Source organism: Triplophysa dalaica, chromosome 19 (genome assembly GCF_015846415.1).
Source record: "Triplophysa dalaica isolate WHDGS20190420 chromosome 19, ASM1584641v1, whole genome shotgun sequence".
Classification (NCBI taxonomy): Eukaryota; Metazoa; Chordata; class Actinopteri; order Cypriniformes; family Nemacheilidae; genus Triplophysa; species Triplophysa dalaica.
This window is the reverse complement of record NC_079560.1, coordinates 13,017,496-13,039,463: the sequence shown is the minus strand read 5'-3', so window position 1 is coordinate 13,039,463 and position 21,968 is coordinate 13,017,496. Positions and strand designations below refer to the sequence as shown.

At 36.8% G+C, this 21,968-nt stretch overlaps 3 protein-coding genes across 3 annotated transcripts; 2 read left to right on the top strand and 1 right to left on the bottom strand.

The window, feature by feature from the left end:
- Positions 1-220: 220 nt before the first annotated feature.
- slc13a5a (solute carrier family 13 member 5a) lies at positions 221-9,541 on the bottom strand. Its single transcript, XM_056731473.1, has 12 exons — positions 9,323-9,541; positions 8,164-8,292; positions 7,883-8,019; positions 7,618-7,805; positions 5,453-5,633; positions 5,197-5,319; positions 4,639-4,851; positions 3,670-3,776; positions 3,417-3,538; positions 3,102-3,263; positions 1,266-1,403; positions 221-1,181 (listed from the first exon to the last, which is right to left on the bottom strand). The coding sequence occupies exons 1-12, from the start codon at positions 9,425-9,427 to the stop codon at positions 1,056-1,058; spliced, it is 1,731 nt and encodes a 576-aa protein (XP_056587451.1). The 5' UTR covers positions 9,428-9,541; the 3' UTR covers positions 221-1,055.
- Positions 9,542-11,431: 1,890 nt separating this feature from the next.
- Positions 11,432-15,212, top strand: serpinf2a (serpin peptidase inhibitor, clade F (alpha-2 antiplasmin, pigment epithelium derived factor), member 2a). Its single transcript, XM_056731639.1, has 8 exons — positions 11,432-11,561; positions 12,102-12,172; positions 12,277-12,463; positions 12,609-12,752; positions 13,124-13,312; positions 13,407-13,549; positions 14,108-14,306; positions 14,441-15,212. Exons 1-8 carry the CDS (start codon positions 11,447-11,449, stop codon positions 14,875-14,877), a joined length of 1,485 nt encoding a protein of 494 aa, XP_056587617.1. The 5' UTR covers positions 11,432-11,446; the 3' UTR covers positions 14,878-15,212.
- A 125-nt stretch (positions 15,213-15,337) lies between these two features.
- Positions 15,338-20,452, top strand: serpinf1 (serpin peptidase inhibitor, clade F (alpha-2 antiplasmin, pigment epithelium derived factor), member 1). Its single transcript, XM_056731641.1, has 8 exons — positions 15,338-15,570; positions 16,824-16,887; positions 16,972-17,158; positions 17,237-17,392; positions 17,485-17,688; positions 17,824-17,963; positions 19,169-19,379; positions 19,484-20,452. The coding sequence occupies exons 2-8, from the start codon at positions 16,825-16,827 to the stop codon at positions 19,747-19,749; spliced, it is 1,227 nt and encodes a 408-aa protein (XP_056587619.1). The 5' UTR covers positions 15,338-15,570; position 16,824; the 3' UTR covers positions 19,750-20,452.
- The last annotated feature ends 1,516 nt before the right edge of the window (positions 20,453-21,968 follow it).

Here is a 21,968-nt window from a genome sequence, read left to right as displayed (position 1 = left end):
GGCACTTTCTTTTGCTTTGAACCAAATTGTTTAAAATCTTTGTCATTAGGCTACATGTGCACCGGCTACTTTAAATATAAGGCAGGTTGTCTGGACTAAACTTAAATATATGAAGAGTTTGGTTCCAAAATGAGTTTTTTTAAATCATGTTTTTATTATGCCAGTTGTATTTATTGATTTATTATGACTTAAACCAAAACAAACCAACTGCAGTTTGATATTAATATTAATTTGTGACAAAATAGTTTTTAATATAAAATATGCAGGCTATCTGCATACACACACACAGAGAAACAGACTATGTCTAAAAATGTATTAAGAAATATCAACAAAATGAAAACGACTGAATTTACAATGCTAAAAAAATAAATTTTACATAACATTGCATTGATGAACGTTATTTGCACAACAGTGTTTAAGTGACATGTTCAAATCACAATATTACTAGATTAAAGTCAACATTTTGAGCAAAAAAATCGCACAATTATATTCGATAGATACAATCATTTCAAACTACATTTTCCCAAATATGAAAACATTGACTACATCATTTAAGGTCTTTCACTGATCCTGTTAAAACATTATCTTTTTTAACTTTATTCCCATAATTTTGACTTTATTTTTAAATTGCAATACATTTTACATTTTAAATACATTTTTTACTGTACATGATTACACTGTACATGAAAGTATACAAACCTTTACATTGCTTAGACTATAAACATCATCATTACTTTTCATAGTATATGATTTCAGCCTTTTGGCTTTGCAGTCATACACCTCTTGTAGCATGTGCAGTAAATCATTATTGCTTTTGAGGCTTAACCTTCTTTAGATTCAAAATGTTAGCCTCAGCGTTCAATACATTTACAAATGTATTTAAATTTAAAAACACCATTTGAGCTGTTGAAGTGATCGCACTTCCTCATTCCCAGCCACTGGCTTTACCCTGCTTGGCCTCCTCAGTTTGAGGTGAGATGTGCATGGTGAGAATATTGTGGAATGCTGCAGTTTGACGGCCGATTGATGTCAGGATTTCAGTCTCTCTCTGTTTCTCACACAGCTGTAGTGTTTGCCCAGCTAGGAAAGGTGTCTAAACTGAACAAAGCTCTGCCCCAGCTGTTAATGGCCAAGGTAATGGAAAGAATACCAATGATATTCATGACGATGCCTGTTTTTGCCTGTGGATCAAACAGATTTTGATCATGTGAATATAATATAGTGGGTTGCATCAATAATTGTTTCAGTAAATGGTTAACACTCACCATATCAGATACTTTCAGGTATCCGTATGAGAAGACTATGGCATTTGGAGGGGTTGCCACTGGAAGCATGAAGGCGAAGGATGCACTGAGGGTGCAGGGGATCATTACATAAAGCGGGTTGATGCCTATAGACTGGGACTGACAAAAATAAGACAAAGTTCAGTCGAACTCCGACACAGATTCTAATCTCTCATTACGTAAACTTGATCTATTCTAACAGCTCACAGGTAACAAAGAAAAGACAATAACACTCGATCACACAGCAGTGCCTGGATATCTGCCTAGTCTTGGATGAATTAACAAGTAAAGTTACCAAAACACCCTTCCCCCAACCCTTATTCTTCCTCTTTTTTTCCAGTCAGACAACAATGGCACATCTCCATGGCTCTCCCATATGTGGCACTTCAGCCCCCTACAAATCCCTCCGTTCACAGGCTCTCTTGCATAGGCTAATTCATGAGGATAGGGCAACCTGTGCCAACTGCACAGAATGAGGCAAGAAAGATGTATTCCAATGAGAGATTTATGAAGGAGGAGACTATGCTTATATAAATTAATGTGTGAGAAAACCTTTCTTGGACGCTTTAGCCGATTTAAAAAATGTAGCCTATTAACGTAATTGCATTCAATTATAAAAGTGGATTACGTCTTAAAGGTCCAGTGTATGAAATTAAACGGCATCTAGTGGTGAGGTTGCGAATTGCAAACCAACAGCTCACTCTACCCTTCCCATTGGAAGCACTACAGAGGTTGACACTGTACTAAGATGTCGGCATGTTTTTGCTTCTTTGCCTAAGGAGATAGAGTATTTATGAAACGCGCTGTTTCGCATTTTGTCCGTTTAGGGCTACCGTAGAAACAACATGGTGAGTTCCATTCAAGGTGACCCACGGTGTATGTAGATAGAAACAGCTCATTCTAAGGTAATAAAAATATAACGCTTCATTATGTAAGGTCTTTATACTAGGGTTGCACGGTGTACCAGTGCTACGGTAGCACCGTGATGCTAAATCTTCAAAATACTTGCGATGCCTCTCAATTTTCGAAACGGTAGCATCGTAGTACCGTAGTTAATGTTGCATATGCGCATTAATATTCATTTGAAGACTTACATTTGCCTTTTTGCTGTGTTTATCTCCCAAATGAATGTGTGTTTTTATAATGACTCAGACGAGATAATGATTCAAATTAGCGTTTTGAACAAGTAGGTTAAATGTTTCACTAACTCAGTGGAAAATTGACGCCACCCACTGGCAGTCTTAGTTCTGCATTTAAAGTAAGCCTTATACTTCCCTTTATAAAGACTGCTTTATCATTGAAATTTGTCCAACAATTGAATTAGTTCCCACGTGAAAAATTATCTTGTGTCCTTTAGTATTTACTACAGTAAACTACTAAACTCTTACCATAGTAAATATTTAAGTATACTACAGTATTTGCTATAATTTATCCAATTGCTACAGGTAATACAACAACTTATTCTAGTGCAAAGTATAGTACAGTTAACTATAGTAAATACAAATTGTTTAATCTAAATCTGTGTTTTTTTGTATATATTTGAATTATATGGCACAGCATCGTGATACTACTTGGTATCGAGATACTTCAGCTGGTATAATATTGTGAGACATGTTTATGGTACCGTGACAACCCTACTTCATACACCTCTGAACACATAGTGATGTATATGCAATTGCATTTCTGTCAATAGATCCTCCAAAAAAATGACACATTTAACCTTTAAAAGATAGCGCAAATGAAACATTTGAACCAAAAAACTTTTGTTTTAATGGTAAAAACCAATGCATGCGTAGTTAATATGAGTCACGTACGTACCATCGATGCGAGTATAGGCAGAAATAATGTTGCAGTGGCAACGTTGCTGGTGCATTCAGTAAAGGTAGCTATCATCAGACACAGGACGATGGCAATACCCCAGGGAGGAATACTTTCAAGAGGCGACATCTGATCTCCAAGCCACTTTGACAGCCCAGAGACCTCAACAACAAACAAACGAATAAGACTTTATTGCACTTAAAGCTGATCTTTGGTACTATAATTGTTATAGCACATGATCTTGATTCATCCTTGATCTCGCCCTATCAAACAAAAACACAAACACGAATATTGGAATAACGTTTTTTTTTTTACCTCACAGCCCTTGGCTAGTGCAAAGCCCCCTCCCAGGAGCAGGATAATGCCCCACGGCATTTTTTTCTGCGTCACCTTCCATGTGAGCAGAGCTGGAGTAGGGCCGCTGTCTGATTGAGGCACTGACATGAGACACAATCAGATTCATTGCATTAATATAGGGCATAACTCTCCATTTTCTCCCATTACACACAAACAGATTGGGTTGCATTCTTCACAATCTAGACAACAGCCTAACAGGTGTATTGCTGACCTGTGTCATCACTCTGCTCCCTCCAGGAGCAAAGTTGTGGTGGTTTCGAGGGGAAGACAAAGAGCAAAGCAGCTACGAACATAGAAACTGTAGCGTCCGTCACAAACCTGCACACAGGTGAGCCAGGGGTCAGAGGTTAAAACAGGTGATTCTTAGGGGGTGCAATAAAACACGAGTGTAGAGGTCTTAACTTATCCTAGATAATCATGTATTGACTCCCTGCCCATGTACGTTTGGAGTATTTGTGTACCCTACATCTCTTCTGTTCTGTTTTTTGTTCTAGACCTTTCACCCACATAACATCATTGTCTTCACGGTTATAGGCTCAATATCTGGGCACATCACTGGTCACTGTGCGCTCCATCAGAAAATGTACACAAGTACTGATTGCAATGTGAGGAAAAATCGATTGCAATGTGAGGAAACGCCATTCACAATTTTTCTGGACATTTGACCTACAAATAAAAGGACACGCTACAACTGATAACAGAAGAACATGCTATTTGTGTTGAGCAAACGTTCAATGTGTATGTGATAGCTAAAGTCTTGATAACTTCATTCAACTTTAGGGGTATTCTGTCCGTGGGCCAAGGTTTGCCTTCCTAAATAATTGTGTGGTTTGATTTTTTTTTATGAGTTGAATTTCTTTTCAAAGTTATCTATTTTCGCATGCTTGAAAATTAAAGATTTGTTTGCATTCAAAGGATATCATAGAACATTTGATATTTCATCTAGTAAAATTTTGCACAGTTTTAGAGTGCTTCATTACAATCACAAATTTGGTTTAACACAAAAAACTAAATTTAAATGTAAAATTTTTGAAGAAAATGTAAATAGTCCTTGGCCACAAAAGTAATCCTCATAATTATGTGAGAGGTTGCCAGGGCGTTGCTATGCAGATCACCCAAAAAAAAAAAAAAAGTCAAGTACAACTCGAATTCTTCATCTCATTAGTGTTTTCACTCTTACTCTTTATCAGCATTGAAAAAGTGCGTAGCCCATCCATCCACAAAGCCTGGCTCTCGGGTGAACCAAAGCACCACCAGCAGGACGAACAGGGCTAGGACACTCAGCTCCCCAAATGACATGGGCCCGAGACGCTGGTGCTCCTCCTTAATCACATTATATGCTGCGATGTCCTTCTCTGTTTTCACTGTCCCACAGCCCCACGTCTTTTTGAAGCTGTAGAGATGTTTGAGGCATGCATGAATTTTACAGTTACAAATAAACATGCTAACATTTAATACAGACTAATTCTTGTTGTATGTTATATTATGTTTTTGGTCTTGGATGACACGCCCTTGGAACACCCAAAGTCCATGTTTCCTTACAGTTCAGTTAACTGTCTGATGCATATTGTGCAATAAATATTTTCCTGATCTAGCACGCTCTAATCTGATTGACAGATTGAAACACGCACAGAACTTTCTGCGTTTTTGAGAGTTATGTCTGTGACTAATACGTCTATGCACACAGTATCACTTTAAACATGTTATTAAGTTCAATTCGTTGCAGAAGAACACATACTTGCAACCCAGAAAGACGATCTGAAGCCACAGCCAGGCCAGTGTCAGCATGATGATCATGTTGGGGAAGGCAAACGCGAACCACGAAGCAAAGTTTATAACGTCAGGGTTATCAGGGAAAAGTCTGTAGATCAAACAAACATTGATTTTATTAAACTGGATTTGCTGCATTGCTTTCACTGAGATTACATTATGCACATAAGACCACCAAAAAGTAAGAAGGTAAATCTAGAAGAGCACTGAGGTGAGGTACCTACTGGCTCATCTGTCCCATAAGTACCAGATTTGGTCCAGTGCCTGTGAGTGTTGCTGTACCACCAATGCTGGCTGCATAGCACACACATAGTGTCAATCCTTTACACAAATTTAGTTTTTCCTCCGTCTCACTGTGATTCTCCTCTCCGCCTGAGTCAACTGAGATGTGTCCATTCAGAACCACTGTGCACATAGCCAAGCTAAAGTTACTTTCCGCATTTCACCGAACAGAGGTACAGATGAAATCTACATTAGATTTTCAGTATTTATGTAACATGTCTTCAGGATATGTCAAGATGATTTTAATACAGTGGGTCATTGTGATTTTGCCAAGTAAGATCTGGTTCTGGATCAACATGTTTTTTTTGGCCTGAAACAACATTACTGTCAAAAAGACTTAAAATGAACCTGACCTAAACGCTATACCTTAAAGGTGTGATGAATTAAAAAAGTAATCTTTTGTTATAAATATCTTTCCTGTAGTGCAGTGGTAAGTGCATTGCGTTAACAAGGCAAGGTTGCCAGTTTGATCCCAGAGGATCGCACATACCTATGTGCAAATGTATAGGATAATGCAATGTAAGTCGCTTTGGATAAAAGCTTCTGCCAATTGCATCAATGTAAATGTAAAAGTAAATATAAGAGGGAATTGTATTCATGCGAACATCATGTAAGTGTCAGAACTGAAACCGCCCTTGTTACTGAGATTACATCTGTTATTGAACCCGGCCCAGCGAACACCAGGTTCTGGAATTGTTGAACACCGCCTCCTTAGAAAAATATCAACAACTACTTCTCTAGTCCCGCCAACTGGTTTTGCGCATGACATTCTGAAGAGGTGCGGAACCAGATAGAGTGAGCAAGCAATAAACAAACATGCCGTTAAATATAGCTAAATAATGTGCCAGCCCTGGTTTTGGAAGAATAAAGTCGCTGCATAACCTTCCTTCGGATTCCGACATTAGTAATGCTGGGTTAAAGTTTATTTTTAAAGAAGTTTCACTTCATATGGGAAAAACATGAAGCGTTTGTTCGTTTGTTATTTAAAAGCAGTGCTGTCTTGTGAATATTGGATCCGATAGGAATGGCGCAGCAATTTTCTGCAAGTAAAACGTTTTTGTACTAAACGTCACTATTGCTTTGTTATAGATCGCTTGATGTGCCCTGATCACTATTGCACAAGATTAGTATTACCTGGGGACTTCTAGTCATTTGTATTAACTGCAGAGGTTGTCTATGATCTTAAGCTTGTTGGAATCGCCATCTCTGTGATTTGGTGGGCTCATATATATAATTTCTCAAGGTTTTATACACTGTTTGCGAATAATGGAGGCTGTTTTGGAGTGTTTTGGTATTATTTCGGGTGCTGGGTGATATCCATAAATTACCGTGAGTCTCCCGTTTGTTTATTTATCATGTAAACTCTCCTAACATTTAAAACCCGCTATCGCGGGGATCTCTTGTCCGGTTCGCGATTACGGGTCTCAAATGCAGACAGGTATGTTCATATATCATTAAACACCATACAACTATAAAAAATACACGCAATGCCTTGCCATCACATCCGGGAAATATTTCATTAAATTTGAGTAAAATCATCACATGCGATTGTGTCATATGAAATACTGATGTAGGGAGGTAATTTATAAATCACACAAGGTCTCGAGATAATACTATTGCCGTGCGAAAACTATGAATGGTGCGAATGTGTAACCCATTGTTAAGTCTCGAACCAAATTCGCTGAAGGCTCCAACTACGCAAACTGCTATTCAATCAAAGCAGTGGGGGTTTACTTTAAAAGTCTTCAATGCTGCATGCCCATTTAAACCGAGCGTTTGCAGAGCTGGCCTTAAAACCTGGGCAGAAAATAGCCTATTACTTCTTGATTTTGATGTTTTGGAATGTAAAAATCACGGGAACGTCATAAGTAGACCTCATATAACAGAATAAAACAATAAACAAGGGCAGTTCATGAGACCTTTAACTAACTATGACTTATGCATAAAACCAGAGGGAAAAAATAAAATGACGAGAACGTTATCCATGCCCTTAACCCTGTCTTAAACTCAAATCTAGCACTGACCCTAGGCCAAGTCTTTTTGTTAAAAGAAAAGTTGTTCCAGGACCCAATATGATGTTAATCCTGCATCAAATCAACATTCTCACTCTGGTTATTGTTTTGCATTTCCGTATTTTTCTCCTCCCTCTCTGCAGGTGACATCTGCTCTTGTTCCGCTCTGTTGTTGAGCTGCTGCAGCACGGCTTGAACAATTGGCACCATCATAGCTGTGGTGGCCGTGTTGCTGATCCACATAGAGAGGAAGGCGGTCACCCCCATGAAACCCAACATCAGTCTACGAAAGAGCAGAAGAAGCATAATCGATGATGCTATTATCAACAAGAAGACTCTCAGTGGATCTTAAGCACTTACAGAGCGGGCCGCACACCCACTAAGAGCAACACTCGGAGCGCAATCCGTTTGTGTAGGTTCCAGTGCTCGACGGCTACGGCCACCATTAGACCACCCAGAAACAGCATATTAGTGTCCTTCAGGTACTGCATACAGACCTATGCATACACATGTGGATATCTGTGATGCAAAGTTTGAAACCCAGAGCGCATTGCAACATAAACACACATTAAAGACTAGCACTTGAGATTTTAAAAGCAGTATAAGGATATGTTTTACTGTAAATAGGACCTCAAACTCACATCTTTAGACTCCATGATTCCGAACAGAGGAAAGAGCACAGCTGGCAGTAATGCAGTGATGGCCAGCGGCAGCACCTCTGTACACCAGTACACTGCCATCAATGCCACCACATATGCACAATTGGCAACCTGCAGACAACACAGTGCATTGCATAAGTGTGCAAACGGATGAAAAAGTAGCATGCAGTGAAAAGAGAGGAGTTAAACACAGCTTTAGGTTAAACTGCTGCGTCTCATCCAAATATTATGTTATGTATGATCAATTTAAAACATTACCAATGAGTTACTTTTCTTTCGAAATACATGTCAACACTCAAACTGTTATCTCAATAAATCACAACAAAGTTGTATTGTGTAACTAAAGCATATTGTTGTGCCTTTAAAGAAACTTTGATGATATGCCATAAGGACAGGAATGAGGTACAAAGTTCCTTTTTTTAGTCACTCAGTAACATTCAAAGTTCCTCACCACTTTAAAAGTTCATAATCAGCCACATAATCCAAATGATTTGGTTAATTCTATTTAATCGTTTGTCATAGTTTCCAAAGGTTGTATGATGAGAAACATCATACCATTTGACCGGCAGGAATACAAGTGCGCAAACGCAAACTTTCTCATCCAATCGCGTTACTTTGAGCGACACGAATTAGCAGTATAATGTGCTTAAAACTAAATACAGTTTAATTTATCGTTTATATGCAATCATATATTTACTGTTTATAAGTGATATTACGTTATTTGCTATAGGCCAATTATTATGCGCAAATTTGGCAGCAGAAACTTTGCGTCAACAAAGGGTTAAAGAGAAAAAATAGAGCATTGTGTGTTTCGGGTTAAGGAATGTGTCCCCCCAAAGTCACGCAGGGTCTCGTCCCATTGACTGTTCTCCAATACAGAAATACAATTAAGATACAGAGAATTTCTACTGACATTACATCTCGTATTTTGTGCATATATTCTAGATCCACAAAAGCGCATCCCTAAATCTACTTGACACTATTACGCACACTTGTCTCTGTCAAGTCACTCAGGGTGCAAACAGAGACCAGAAGTTTTCTGTGGGGCATAACCCAATGCCTACCACGTTCAAGTCTACAAGTGTTTAATTTTTTTACATGCCTCAAAACATGACCTGTCAGAATGTTACTACAGACTTACCTTTGTTCCAACGACCAGCGGCAAAGGGAGAAGAAGAAATGGGGTGCAAAAGAGAATGAGTCCATTTTTCTTCATCCATAATATCTTGAGTAAATGCAAACCCATCGTTTGTTTTTTGGGATAACTTCAGAAGAACTTGGCCGGTGGAGCCGCGCACAACACAATACTGATCAGAGTGGACAGCGCATGGGCTCGCGCTTTTCTCTTTTACGCACGCACGCGCGCGCTCACACACACTCACACTGGAGAGCATAGTTAAGCGAAGTTTGTAGTGGACCCTGGAGTAGCAATTTCTGAATATTTACCTGCGCATGTCTTCATTTAACATCACAGAAAGTCTTTGTTGTTAAAACAATCAAGCATTTTGTCAGCATGCCGTTTTATTTTGGTCTTTATTTGATTGGGATAATTTTGATGTTTAGATTTTAACAACACTGTTTTTTTGTAAATGAGTTAGGATATCAGATGTTTTTTTCCACATTTCAGATGTTTTACAGGCTTTCATTTGAATATTTTGTCAGCAAAGCACATACGTTTTGTCAGTATTATATCTATCTTAGCAAATATATTTTGCTGATCACAAAATGATTAAACCAGGACAGTTCACACAAGGGGCTTTGTGCGTAAGGACCAGCGCAGCCTGAAGGTGAGTTTGAGCGTTGAAGAGTACCGAGAAAACAAAGCGGTGCTCAATTTCTGTGCAGAGTTGAATGACAAGGAGATAAACAGTGGGCATCCACTGCTGCACTTACTGAAACTCAACACAGAAGCAGCAGGGAGTCAGACACACAGGCCTGCTGTGAGGCTGACAATAGCTCTCTGTGTAAGAGCTAGGATGAGGTTTCCTTAAGTCAGTTGAGTTGTGGGAAATCCTGATGGACCCACGTGTTCCAGGTGAACCTTTTATAGGCTGTGATGTTGAAACGACACAATAACGAAAATAATCAAACTATTGAAGTTTTCAGTTTTTCTTGTACATTTGTAGTTTTTTTCTGTAGCCAAATTTGAAAATACGCAGCAAATAAGAGAAAACGTTACACGTGAATAATCTGTTAAAAAAAGTTAAATGACATCAGAAAATAAGTATACTTTTATATTTTTTTAGCATAGTGAATGAGTCAATTATTTGACTTTTAAATTTCTGTTTAACAAAACACAACCCATAATAAGGTCAACCCTCGCGAAGAGATTAACACTCACAAAGGCATATTAATTTTGTTATGTTTTCAATGGACTACACATTTCCATTATAGCTACTTATTTTAGCTTTTGCGCACTCTAGAGTTCAACATGACGAATTACAGCTAGAACAATGAGGTAAGGCATGAGTTTGATTGGTTGGAAAATGAAATTTTCATGACAACATTACCCAATATCTTATAAGTAGAAGGTCGGATGTTTTAGATTTGTCTTTTATGATAATATAATATAATATATTTTTAATTTTGCACAGATGTTGCTGTAATTTTGTTACCTAGAATGACTTTTCACGGATGAACCCCTGGATGTTTTTTAGCACAGTGGCATTGAGTCTAACATGGGGTGGGATTAAGGATTCAAGGTTTTGCGTAGGCGGAGAACTAGACTTGCAGGACAAGCTGGACAAATAAATTCCATTTATGGGTTTTGAAAATACTTCTAATGCCTGTTCAATTTCGAGCAACATTTAATGACAAACTAAGTGTTCAATTAATGATTTGTTTCATAAAGATGTTTATCTAGACTATGCAAAGTATTTTTAGGTTAGTTGAATATAATAAATAAATTAACTAATAATTTAAGAATTTTTCAAATTTGAATGCTATTGCTGGGATAAGCATGAAAACAAATATCCTTTAACAAACTTTTTTTTTAAATTCTTAACCACTGTAACTGAGTAAAGTCATTCCTATTTAAAAGATGTAAACATTTGTTTTAAAACTTTTTAATATTTAATAATATATCCTAAAAATGTAATATTTCTGTGCACAGACATTCTATTATCCTCAACATTATTTACCATGTTTTAATATGGACTTTTTTGCATTTTGTTCTCTTTTGGTGGCTATGTGGCATTTCTTGAGTTTGACCGCTGGACCACATATATTCATATTTACATTCAAAACTAAACAGTGACACAAGTCAATGAGTAATAAAACATTAACCAGCAGCACAGTGTCTGACACCATTAGCAGTCCTGATCAGAACAACATCATTCCCTCTTACTATATTTTACAACGCTTTCCTACCACAAGGTTTGGTAAGTTAAATGCATCTATTTAAACTTCTAAAACAGCTCTAGCTTTTTAGGTGACAATATATCTCTAAAGTTGAAATCTGACAAAGTTTTTAGTCTAGCGGTGACATGGCATGCATGGTGCTACTAACATGGGCTATTAAAATATTGGAAATTTTATTTTGCAGATATTGCAGCATTATTACGGAAATTATATTATTACATACGTCATTGACAAATTTAGAAAATGAATCTTATGTTTTAATCAAATGTTTTCTAAACCACTGCATTTCAATACTTCTTATTGATTTCGTAACCAGCTGCATTTGGTCCTATTAAATTTATCTAACGCTTTTTGAAGCCCTTTCTGTTTTTTTTGTGGTGTAGCACTTAATCTTAAAGTCTAATCAGACCAAAGGCTAATATTATCTCGGCTTCAAATGTTTTCTAAAACCACTCACTGCACAACAGTTGTTTTGTGTGTAATATATATATTTTTTATATCGTGCGTATAGTCTTTTTATTAGAGAAATGTTATAGCTAGATGCTTTTTTTGTTTTCCAGGCCAAAAGAAAAACATGAAGCATAGTCATGTGGTGTTTACACTTCTTTGTACGTTTAAGTTTGGACTTATGGTAAGACACAGCTTTTTTACTCGGGATATCAAACTATCATCCAAAACCTTCACTGTTAACAATGTCTCTTAAGCGTCTTTATAAAAGCACATCTTTTTTCCCAGGCTTCTGATGAAACAGATAAAGAGAAATGCAATGATATTTTAAGCTTGGAAGCTCAACGTAGAGTTGGTGGTGCAGTGGCCAAACTTGGCTTAGAGCTTTTAGAGAATCTACAGCTTGGGCTTGAGCAACCAAATATAATTATATCTCCACTGAGTGTTTCCCTTGCACTTGCTGAGCTTGCTCTTGGTGAGAAATCTGAATAGTTGTGACCATACACACACACACACACACACATCATTTGAAATAGGGAACATTCTATTACAGTGCAAGATGGCAGATATGATATAAATATTTACATACTTTACATATTTTAAAATATTTTGCTTAATAGGTGCAAACAACAAGACCGAGGAGAAGTTGTTAGAAGTCCTTCAGGCACTACCACAGGCTAATTTTCACGAAACCTTAAGCTGTCTCCAAGAACATCTGACTACTAATGCTGTAAAGATGGCATCCCGTCTCTATCTCTTACCAGGTAAAATGTATTGCATTTTGGTAAAAAATAAATACATTACAATGAATTAATAAACAGTTAGAGACATAGAAATAAAATGGATAAGTGGAATAAATCAGGGTCTGGGGTAGGAGAGCTCTTCCCCCATGTTTTCCTTTGGCCCCTCCAAAGATGTCAAGCTGAAAAAGAATAAACAATAAATACTTCTTATTTGCATTATTTGTTAAATAATGATCTTTCAATTTAATCATATATGTGATTAAACCTTAAACAATTATGCATGTAATGAACTATGAGTATACTACTAGAAAATTGTTGCCAACTACTTTAACTCCAAAATTGAGGATAGATGTGTCCTCTTTACATTTTTTGAATTTTCTATCTTTGTAAAGGATTTAAGGTGAACCAAGACTTTGTAAATAGATCTTCGCGTCTGTATAAATCTGAACCTGCACAATTGACCTCTATTGAAGCAGTCAATCATTGGGTGGAAGAGGTCACCAAAGGTCACATAACCAACTTCATGTCTAGTCTTCCATCGAATGTGGTTCTAATGCTGATAAATGCCATTCATTTTAAAGGTTGGTAAATTTTTATGTATATTAAATGATTATATATATATATTTTATGAAATAATTGTAATGATGCGATTGATAATGTCATTCTTACTCTAAGGGGAGTGGCAGTCTCGCTTTGACTCAAAGTTCACTGTAAAGGATTTCTTCTACATTGACAAAAAAACCTCTGTAAAGGTGGACATGATGATGGCAACCAGATATCCACTCAGCATGTTTGTAGATTTAAAGGATGGAACGCAGGTACTGTATATTTTTTCCTTTATCCTGCTTGTTTACCTGCTAACTTAAAGGAACACTGCACCCAAAAAACAATTAGCCAATCTTTAATTCACCCCCAAGCTGTCCCAGGTGTATATGGCTTCTGTAACTTTTTAAGCGGATCACAATCAGGGTTTTAAACAATATTCTGTCTCTTCCCAGTTTGGTAATGCCAATGGATAGAGACCCAGATTATGAAGCTTCAAAATTTATATCCATCATAAATGTTGTATATCCAAGGTTACATGCACAGCGATGTATCATGACACCAAAGGATGCGTTTTTGAGCAAAAACGATTCGGTCTCTATTCATTTACATTACAAAGCCAGGAACAGCTAGGATTTTGATTAATATTACTCCAAATGCGTTCGCCAGAAAACAAGACGACATGTACACCTAGGAAGGCATGAGGGCAAGTGATGGCAAAAATGTCACTCGTGAACTGTTCCTATAATTATGTTGTTCTTTAGCCTAGATGAAGCATTGTTATTATCGAATTATCTAAACAACGTTTGGTTTTTCACCATGTCTATCCTCAGGTCGCAAGGTTACCCTTCCAAGGAAACATGAGTCTTCTTGTAGTAATGCCATCACATGGAAATCTATCAACCACGGCTGCCAAACTGAACATTTCCGACCTGTATGAACGTCTCCCAAGTCAGAAGTCTATGCATGTGAAACTACCCAAATTCAAGCTTGAGTCCAAACAGGATTTACGTCAAGCACTTACAAACATGGGTAAGAGAATCCTCCATATGTTCGCAATTTACATTTTGTGGTTAATCATATGATGCTAATGTTTGGTCAACATGAAGCTGCATGGAAATGTGAAAATATTTATACCTGGATACAAACTTTTATCTGCATTTCAGGTCTGGGCATGTTGTTTTCTGGGCCTGACCTCTCCAGAATCTCAGAGGGCCCATTAGTGGTATCAGGAGTACAACATGCCTCAAGTATTGAACTGAACGAACAGGGGGCCGAAGCCTCGGCCGCCACCTCTGTCACACTAGTGCGTACCATTCCCACGTTTGCTGTAAACATGCCATTCATCTTTGCACTGGTGGATGATGCGTCTTACACACCTCTCTTCCTGGGAATGGTCACCAACCCCAATCCTGGAGCAACGGCTGAACAAAGCGATGAGCCAAAAACTGAAAATGAAACTGTACCAAGCAATGTTCGCCTGACTGACACAACACTCAGTGACGGCCCACATGAAAACATGCTAAGTTACATGTTAAATATGTGGAGGGAAACAGTTCCTCAGCAGTTCCTTGGACATCAGGAAATGGATCAAGGGAACTGAAAGAAAACGTGCAAGGATCTGTGTATATTACATGTATGTGCTTGGGTGTTACGCGGGGTTATGCTGTTCGTGACCTCTCTATAGTACAGTAACATTATATATGGACATACACCTCCTGGACATTGTTTAATTTTGTAAGACAGACATATAAAGGAGAAAACTCAAGGACAGACTAATAAATCCCATTAGAAATGATTTTTCTAATGATTAAACAACATGTGCAAGTGTATCCAATGGCACATTAAATTATCATGCAGCTGAATCATACAAATTATTGTAATATAATGTTGAGTAGCATGGTCATACATTTTCGTTGAAGTCTACAAAACACTTTTTTTGTCTACCTGTATGTATCGCATGTAGCCAACATTGTATTAGGCTAATCGACGTGTATCGTTCACTTTTACCTTCATGCTACCAGTTATAACAAATAAAACGCAACATTTGAAAAGAAACAAAGCCCAAACGACACGATATTTATTTTCGACAGCATTATAGCATTAAATATTTGCACATTGTGATATTTTGGGATAGGTTTTACCGTAAAGACTTTCTCCTCAGCAGCTGCAGAGCTCAGTCGTCATCGCAGGGCGGGATTCTTTAGTGAAACGCTTCTCGTGCATCTGCTCGCGCACAGTTGGCGCAGCTGTGGACGGAGAGTCTGCACGAGACGACGGTAAAAGAAGAATACAGGTCAGAAAAATAAATATATCAATGTTTATATTTTTAAAGCTAAATAACTGTTATTTTTATGAATTTATTTTTACGATTTTTATGATTGCTCACATCATGCCCTATTTGTTCTCCTTTAAGTGTGCTCAAAAAAGGTGTTTGTTTATTTATGCTTTTACATAATTAAGTTGCCTAAACATTATGCGTTTTGGAGGTTGCTTTACAAACGAGTAGAGCAAAGAGTGTTTATAAGTGATAAATATGTTGACTTTTTATACTGCAGAAATAGTTTCAAAATTGTGTATTTTTATTGTAGGTGCTAATAAAATGTAGTTGTAGATTGTGAATAAGTGTTGAGAATGTGTGCAGTGGATGTATCTTCGTCACTGTTTAACTGCGTGGCATGCAGGCAGACAGTCAGATAAATGTGAAAAAACAATAGGATTAGGTGTATTTTTTTCCAGTGATGGATCTGAACTCAGCAAGAAACTTGAAGACGACTTTAATGACAACCAGATGTGCTGAAGGAACATGGGAAAGTTTCTGAAAGAGAGTCTGTTTCCGCAGTAGGAACTCCTCCAATACTTGAACCCATTCCTGATGTTAACTGTGTCTAGTGTTAGTCTATATAACGTTTGGATTAGATTTTTTTATTTTCTGGCTTCATTAAATAAAACGAAGACCTTCTACACTCTTCACAGCGAAAGAACCACTTTTTGGTGCCGTAAAGACCCATTCAGTCAAAGGTTTTTTTAAGAACCATCTTTTTCTTAACTTTTTTTAAAACAAAAAACCTTTTGTGAAATATTCTTCGGATGTTAAAGGTTCTTTAATGAACCATTTAGAAAAAAATGTTATTTTATGGCATCATGAAGCACATTTATTTTTAAGAGTGTACCCTTCATTTTTTTTCTTTTTTTACAACATCTTAAATATTCGTAATATAAATACGATGAAATTATTTGTAATTTTTTTTTACCTTAGCAGGATTTTCTTTCACTTATTTTCAAATTAATTTTCATCTTTTGAAGCCTTTCCATTATGTATTGTTATAGCTGGCCAAACAATTGCTGTTTGTTTAAAGGACAGTTCCCCCCACCCCCAAAAAATCTTTCATTCATGTCATTCCAATCTGATATGGCTTCCTTTATTCTGCAGAACCCAAAAGAAGATATTTTGAAGAATGTTGATAACCAAACAAATTTGAACTCCAATTGACTTCCATCCATGTCTGTGATGTCATCCATCTAATCTTGGGTTTTTGTTTTTGTCAGGATGAAGAAGACAGCCCTTCTGTTTGGTTTATGGAGTCTTCTCTGCCTCTCACATGCTCAGACGGTGCAGTACAGTCCCCACAAATTCCCAGCTGTTATCTTTACTCTGACAGTACACAGGCTTTAACGTTCCCCTCTCTCTCAATAGACAGATACAGAGGCTGAAGGTGATGAGGAGGTGGTTGATCTTTTCACCACACCACACACCAAGCTGGCTGCAGCGACCTCTGATTTTGGCTACAACCTGTTCCGTCAACTGGCAGCACGTGACCCCAAGGTCAGCGTCTTCCTGTCCCCCATGAGTATCTCAGCAGCCTTCACACAGCTCTCAATGGGTGAGGTTTGGTCTCTTCCAACCACACACCCAATTATTACCAACCTGATCTTACCTTAAGACTTCTCATCTGTCGTAGGGGTGTCTGAGCGAGCTGAGAAGCAGATTTACAGGGCTCTACGTTACCACACCTTGAAAGACGGTCAACTCCATAACACACTGAAAGAGCTTCTCTCTTCTCTGAGGGCACCGGCCAAGGGCTTTAACTCCGCAGAACGCATCCTGCTGGCCAGGAGTGAGTGTATGATTTTGTCTAGATGTGCCTCTGTGAGAAAAGCTGATGGTTAATAAAAAGCGGTGCATATTTTATTCTTCTGTTCATTTCAGAGCTTCGACTTAAGCTGGAATACCTCAACAATGTAGAGACTCAATATGGGGTACGCCCTCAAACTCTCATTGGTGGAGCTCGGGACCTCAAGGCTGTTAATGATTGGTTTAAACAGAAGACCGGCGGAAAAGTGGCCCAAATTCTTACTTCAGCTCTCCCGCGCAACACCGCTGTGCTGCCTGTGGGGGCAGCGTACTTCAAGGGTAAATTAACTTCTATGTTCTGGACTTGAAAACTAGCAACATTTGTCATTTAGAAATGACTGAAACAGTGTTTTACATAAAATCGGTTGAATAATTCTCAGGTCTTACTACAGCTTTTAATTGTTCTTTTCACAGGTAAATGGGTGACAAGATTCGGCAAGGCTAACAAGATGGACAACTTCCAGGTGGATGGACAAGCGCCAGTTCTCATTCCCATGATGGAGCAGGAAAATTACCCAGTGAAGATGGGCAAAGACCCTGACATTGGCTGCACGGTACCAGAACCTATTTTTGATGAAAGATTACAAGCGTATCCCAAATAACATAATTATGCACTGTTATGTGCCATTTTGTAGTATAAATAGTAGTAATGTATGTTCACTTTTAAAAATTCCAAGAAGAAGTGCACTTTAAGTATTGAAATGATGCACTTATTCAACTGAAAACAAGAAGTGTGGAACGCTAAACATGCACTAAGCGGACTCAGGTTTGCTTACGCAGCGGAAGAGAGGCTTTCATTGCCGAGCAAAGTTCAACCACGGAGACGATTACAGATCAGTCTGACAGTGACTGAGGTCATGTTGGGCAAAACAAGTGACATTAAAAGTACAATAAACAAATGGATTTTCATTGACTTACATTGTGTTAAGTACTTTTGCTTAGTACCCCTTAAAGGAACAGTTATCATTTGTTCTGATGAACACAAAACAAGATATTTTGAAGAATGTTTGTAACCAAATAGATCTAGGGCACCATTGACTAACATAGTAGGAAAATTTTCTTTTAAATGTCTTTGTTCTGTTGAACACAAAAGAAGATATTTTGAAGAATGCAGGAAAGCATTGTAATTTTTCTAATGTGAAGAAAAAAACACAATTTTATTAACAGATTTTTCATGTATTTTTTAAATAGGGTCTAAAACTGTCCATTTAAAGGAAGAGACTGTGAAGCGGTATAAACATAAAAACTGTTATTTTTACGGTATATTATGCTTTTTTCCCCTGTATTTTTTTACGATATACTATGATAGTCAATGGTGGCCAAGAAGTGTTTGGTTAGAAGGATTATTCCAAATATATTTTTCTGTGTTCACCAGAACAAAGAATTGTATACAGATTTGGATCAACTCAAGGATGAGTAAAGGAAAACAGAATTACATTTTTCTGGGTAACTGTCCCTTTAAGTGTTCAATTTGAGATTATTCTACACTTTTAAAATAAAAAGTATATACTAGATGATAGAATACATAGTTTAAGAGCATAGTTTATAGTACAGTATGTTATTTGGGAAACAACTTTGGATATCATGTGTATTGTATATTGTAAGTTGTTTATTTGATTATTTAATTGGACAACTCCCTAATAAATTATGATAAATTCTGTCATCAAAAACAGAATTGTATTTGTAGAGAGAATGTAATTTGAAGTAAAAGGATCATTCCTTTGTTAGACATCTCTGTCTTTATCTGTTTTTTGTGCAGATTGCCCAGGTTCCTATGCAGGATGGAGTAAGCATGTATTTTTTCGTGCCCGATGAGGTGACTCAGAACCTGACGATGATTGAGGAAGCACTTACTGCTGAATTTGTCCAGGACCTCTCTAACACCCTCCACGTAGTACAGGTCCGCCTCACTCTGCCCGTTATGAAAGTCAGCTACAGTACAGATCTGCTGCCCTCCCTCTCTGACCTGGGTAAGACACAACCACTGTTTCACATTTGACTTTTATTGTCCAATAGTGACACTAGTTAAATTGCTCATGTCATTTATCAATCGATTATGTTCTTCTTTGTCCAGGTCTATCTGAATGGTTGGCAGAGACAGATCTTATAAAAATAACCACTCAGCCGGTGAAATTAAATGCTGTCCGTCATAAAGTTGTCATGGAGACAGCTCCAGAAGGCACAGAGTATGCCAGCACCACCCCTACAGCCAGAGGCCAATCACTGGCTCTGGCATACAATGTGGACCGCCCCTTCCTCTTCCTAGTCAGAGATGAGCCATCAGGGGCACTTCTTATGATTGGAAAAATATTGAGTCCTCGTGACATGGAAAGGGTATGAGACACGCATGTGCACACACACATAAATACAAACAATTGAGAAAACTTCATGACAACCTCCAATGTTAAGTCTTTTATTTTTTACAAAAATGTATTTGAAATTACATATTTGTACTCACATGGCCTTTAAAATTGTACTTTCACCTCATCTGCCCTTCCCATTAACATGTTTTGCATGCTTAGGCATTCCCTTATAAGCAAGCATTGCTATATGCTCTAACCCATAGCCAAGCTGTACATTTATAATAAATATGGACCTTTTTATGGATATTTTATGGATACTCAATTTCGTTCCAGCTGGATCTTAGCCATAGAATTTGTTTTGAGGCGTAATAACTTTGTGATGCTCATAAATCTTTTTGCATGTTAGCAAAAATCCCTCAAGCATAAGCAGCTGCTATAAAGACTAGTCGCAATAGGCATTTCCATTTTAAAGTGCTCAGTACTTTCATATGTTTCATACTTTTGAATACTGATCATATGATTTTACAATCCATCAGCAATGGTCGAATTAAAGTTTGCAAAAATGTATTTCATTTGACTTCATTCATTACATACATTTACAACCTGCAAGAACATTCAGAATGTATATATTATGTATGTAAAATTGAATAAAAAAAAAAAAAAAAACTGTATTTCAAATATAATGTTTCTGACCCTTGGCTTATGCTTGAGCAATTAAACGTATGTATGTATTATAGGTATTAATGTGATCTTTCATGTGTTTTATGAGAGTAAGATTGAGTCAAAACTGAATTTAGATTTAGATTATTACAGAAAATATTTGGAAAAACTTCAAATACTATTTCTTATAGTACAGTTCCTGTTCGGTTTTCTTGTTTTTAAACAAGCAGGCTGGAGTTCAGCCTTTTTCATTGTGGGGGTTTACCCTATCGGTCAATAAACTTTAGTGCAAAAGTAAAATCCTACTGTTTCATTGCTGACGATACAACATTTATAATAGATAAGATGCATGTTTCTCTGCATTTACAGCAAAAGAATGGTTTACAGTTATCACCAAATCCAACTAAGACCAAAATGCCCAAAATGTATATTCATAAGTTTTTTTAATATGTAAATACAGATATATGAGATATAAGATATATTTGGTCATTTAATGGTAATCTTTTTCATGACAGTATTGAGGATTAGAGTCTGATGCTGTAAAGCAGTTTTTCAAAGCAGAAAAAATATTCCTGGAAATATAACTAATTCATTCAAATATAATGAATTCAATTAAAAATGTAATCAAACATTAGGCTACCAGCCAATAGAATTGATGTTTCAATATTGTATATTTTTTTGCCTTTTTATCGAAACTCAAAGAGACTTTTTTCAAAGAGAAATGTTCTGAATTGAATTATTTTAATGTGTTTAGTATTCATCCAAATCATCCAATATTAGAAAATTAGAAATATTCTAAGAACCATATTTTACTTGTGATTTCTTCATCTGGGCATTAAACAGAGGTAATTGATTACATAGCACAGTAAACCATATATTATGCTAAGATAATTATAAGCATTAGGCCTGTGTCTGTGCTCTCCACAGCCACTAGATGGCGGTATAGGCTAGATTATCACACAGACAAATATTTAAATTAAATAAAGCATCAAAATGTAATATGATTTTTTTTATTTTAAGTTTTATTTACAAAAAAATGAAAGCATTATTTGACATAATGTGGGACATTTAAAAATGCTTCTGTTCAGTATATAATGATGAACTGCTGAACAGCTAAATATTTTTGAAGATGTTGATGAGAAACAAGTGTCAACCTCCATCTCTTCACAGTAATTATTTTAACACTCTTGACACCCAATGTTTGTTAAGGCTCAGAAAAAAATGTGTAAAGAAGTCATTGAGCTCGTATATTACCTTTCACAGGAAACACACAGTCCTCGTGAACTCTTTCACAACAAAATGAAAGAAGGAAACAGTCTGGATGTTTCTGTCTGAGCAAACGGATCGTTACAAATCGCTGCATGTTCACTCTTCTTTTTGATTTACTTATATTTTGAGTTTTTGTTTTATTTTACACTCTAATATTTTATTATTAGTATTTAAACATATTGTTTACTCTTAATTTGTTTAACCATATTATTATGTTAGTGTTAACTTCAGTTCTATGTTTGGTTGTAATATAACAATTTAATTGATATTTAATTGTTATTGTTATTAATATTCATTTATATTAATATTTTATTGTGTGTTATTTGT

Coding starts and splice junctions, on each gene's coding strand:
- slc13a5a (XM_056731473.1), bottom strand. CDS start 9,427: ATGGGTTTGCATTTACTCAAGATATTATGGATGAAGAAAAATGGACTC. Junction 8,293..9,322: donor CGCTGGTCGTTGGAACAAAG/GTAAGTCTGTAG, acceptor TGTTGTCTGCAG/GTTGCCAATTGTGCATATGT. Junction 1,404..3,101: donor TGCCTATACTCGCATCGATG/GTACGTACGTGA, acceptor TATTTTTGTCAG/TCCCAGTCTATAGGCATCAA.
- serpinf1 (XM_056731641.1), top strand. CDS start 16,825: ATGAAGAAGACAGCCCTTCTGTTTGGTTTATGGAGTCTTCTCTGCCTC. Junction 17,393..17,484: donor ACGCATCCTGCTGGCCAGGA/GTGAGTGTATGA, acceptor TGTTCATTTCAG/AGCTTCGACTTAAGCTGGAA. Junction 17,689..17,823: donor GGGGGCAGCGTACTTCAAGG/GTAAATTAACTT, acceptor TTCTTTTCACAG/GTAAATGGGTGACAAGATTC.
- serpinf2a (XM_056731639.1), top strand. CDS start 11,447: ATGAGTAATAAAACATTAACCAGCAGCACAGTGTCTGACACCATTAGC. Junction 12,173..12,276: donor CGTTTAAGTTTGGACTTATG/GTAAGACACAGC, acceptor CTTTTTTCCCAG/GCTTCTGATGAAACAGATAA. Junction 13,550..14,107: donor ATTTAAAGGATGGAACGCAG/GTACTGTATATT, acceptor GTCTATCCTCAG/GTCGCAAGGTTACCCTTCCA.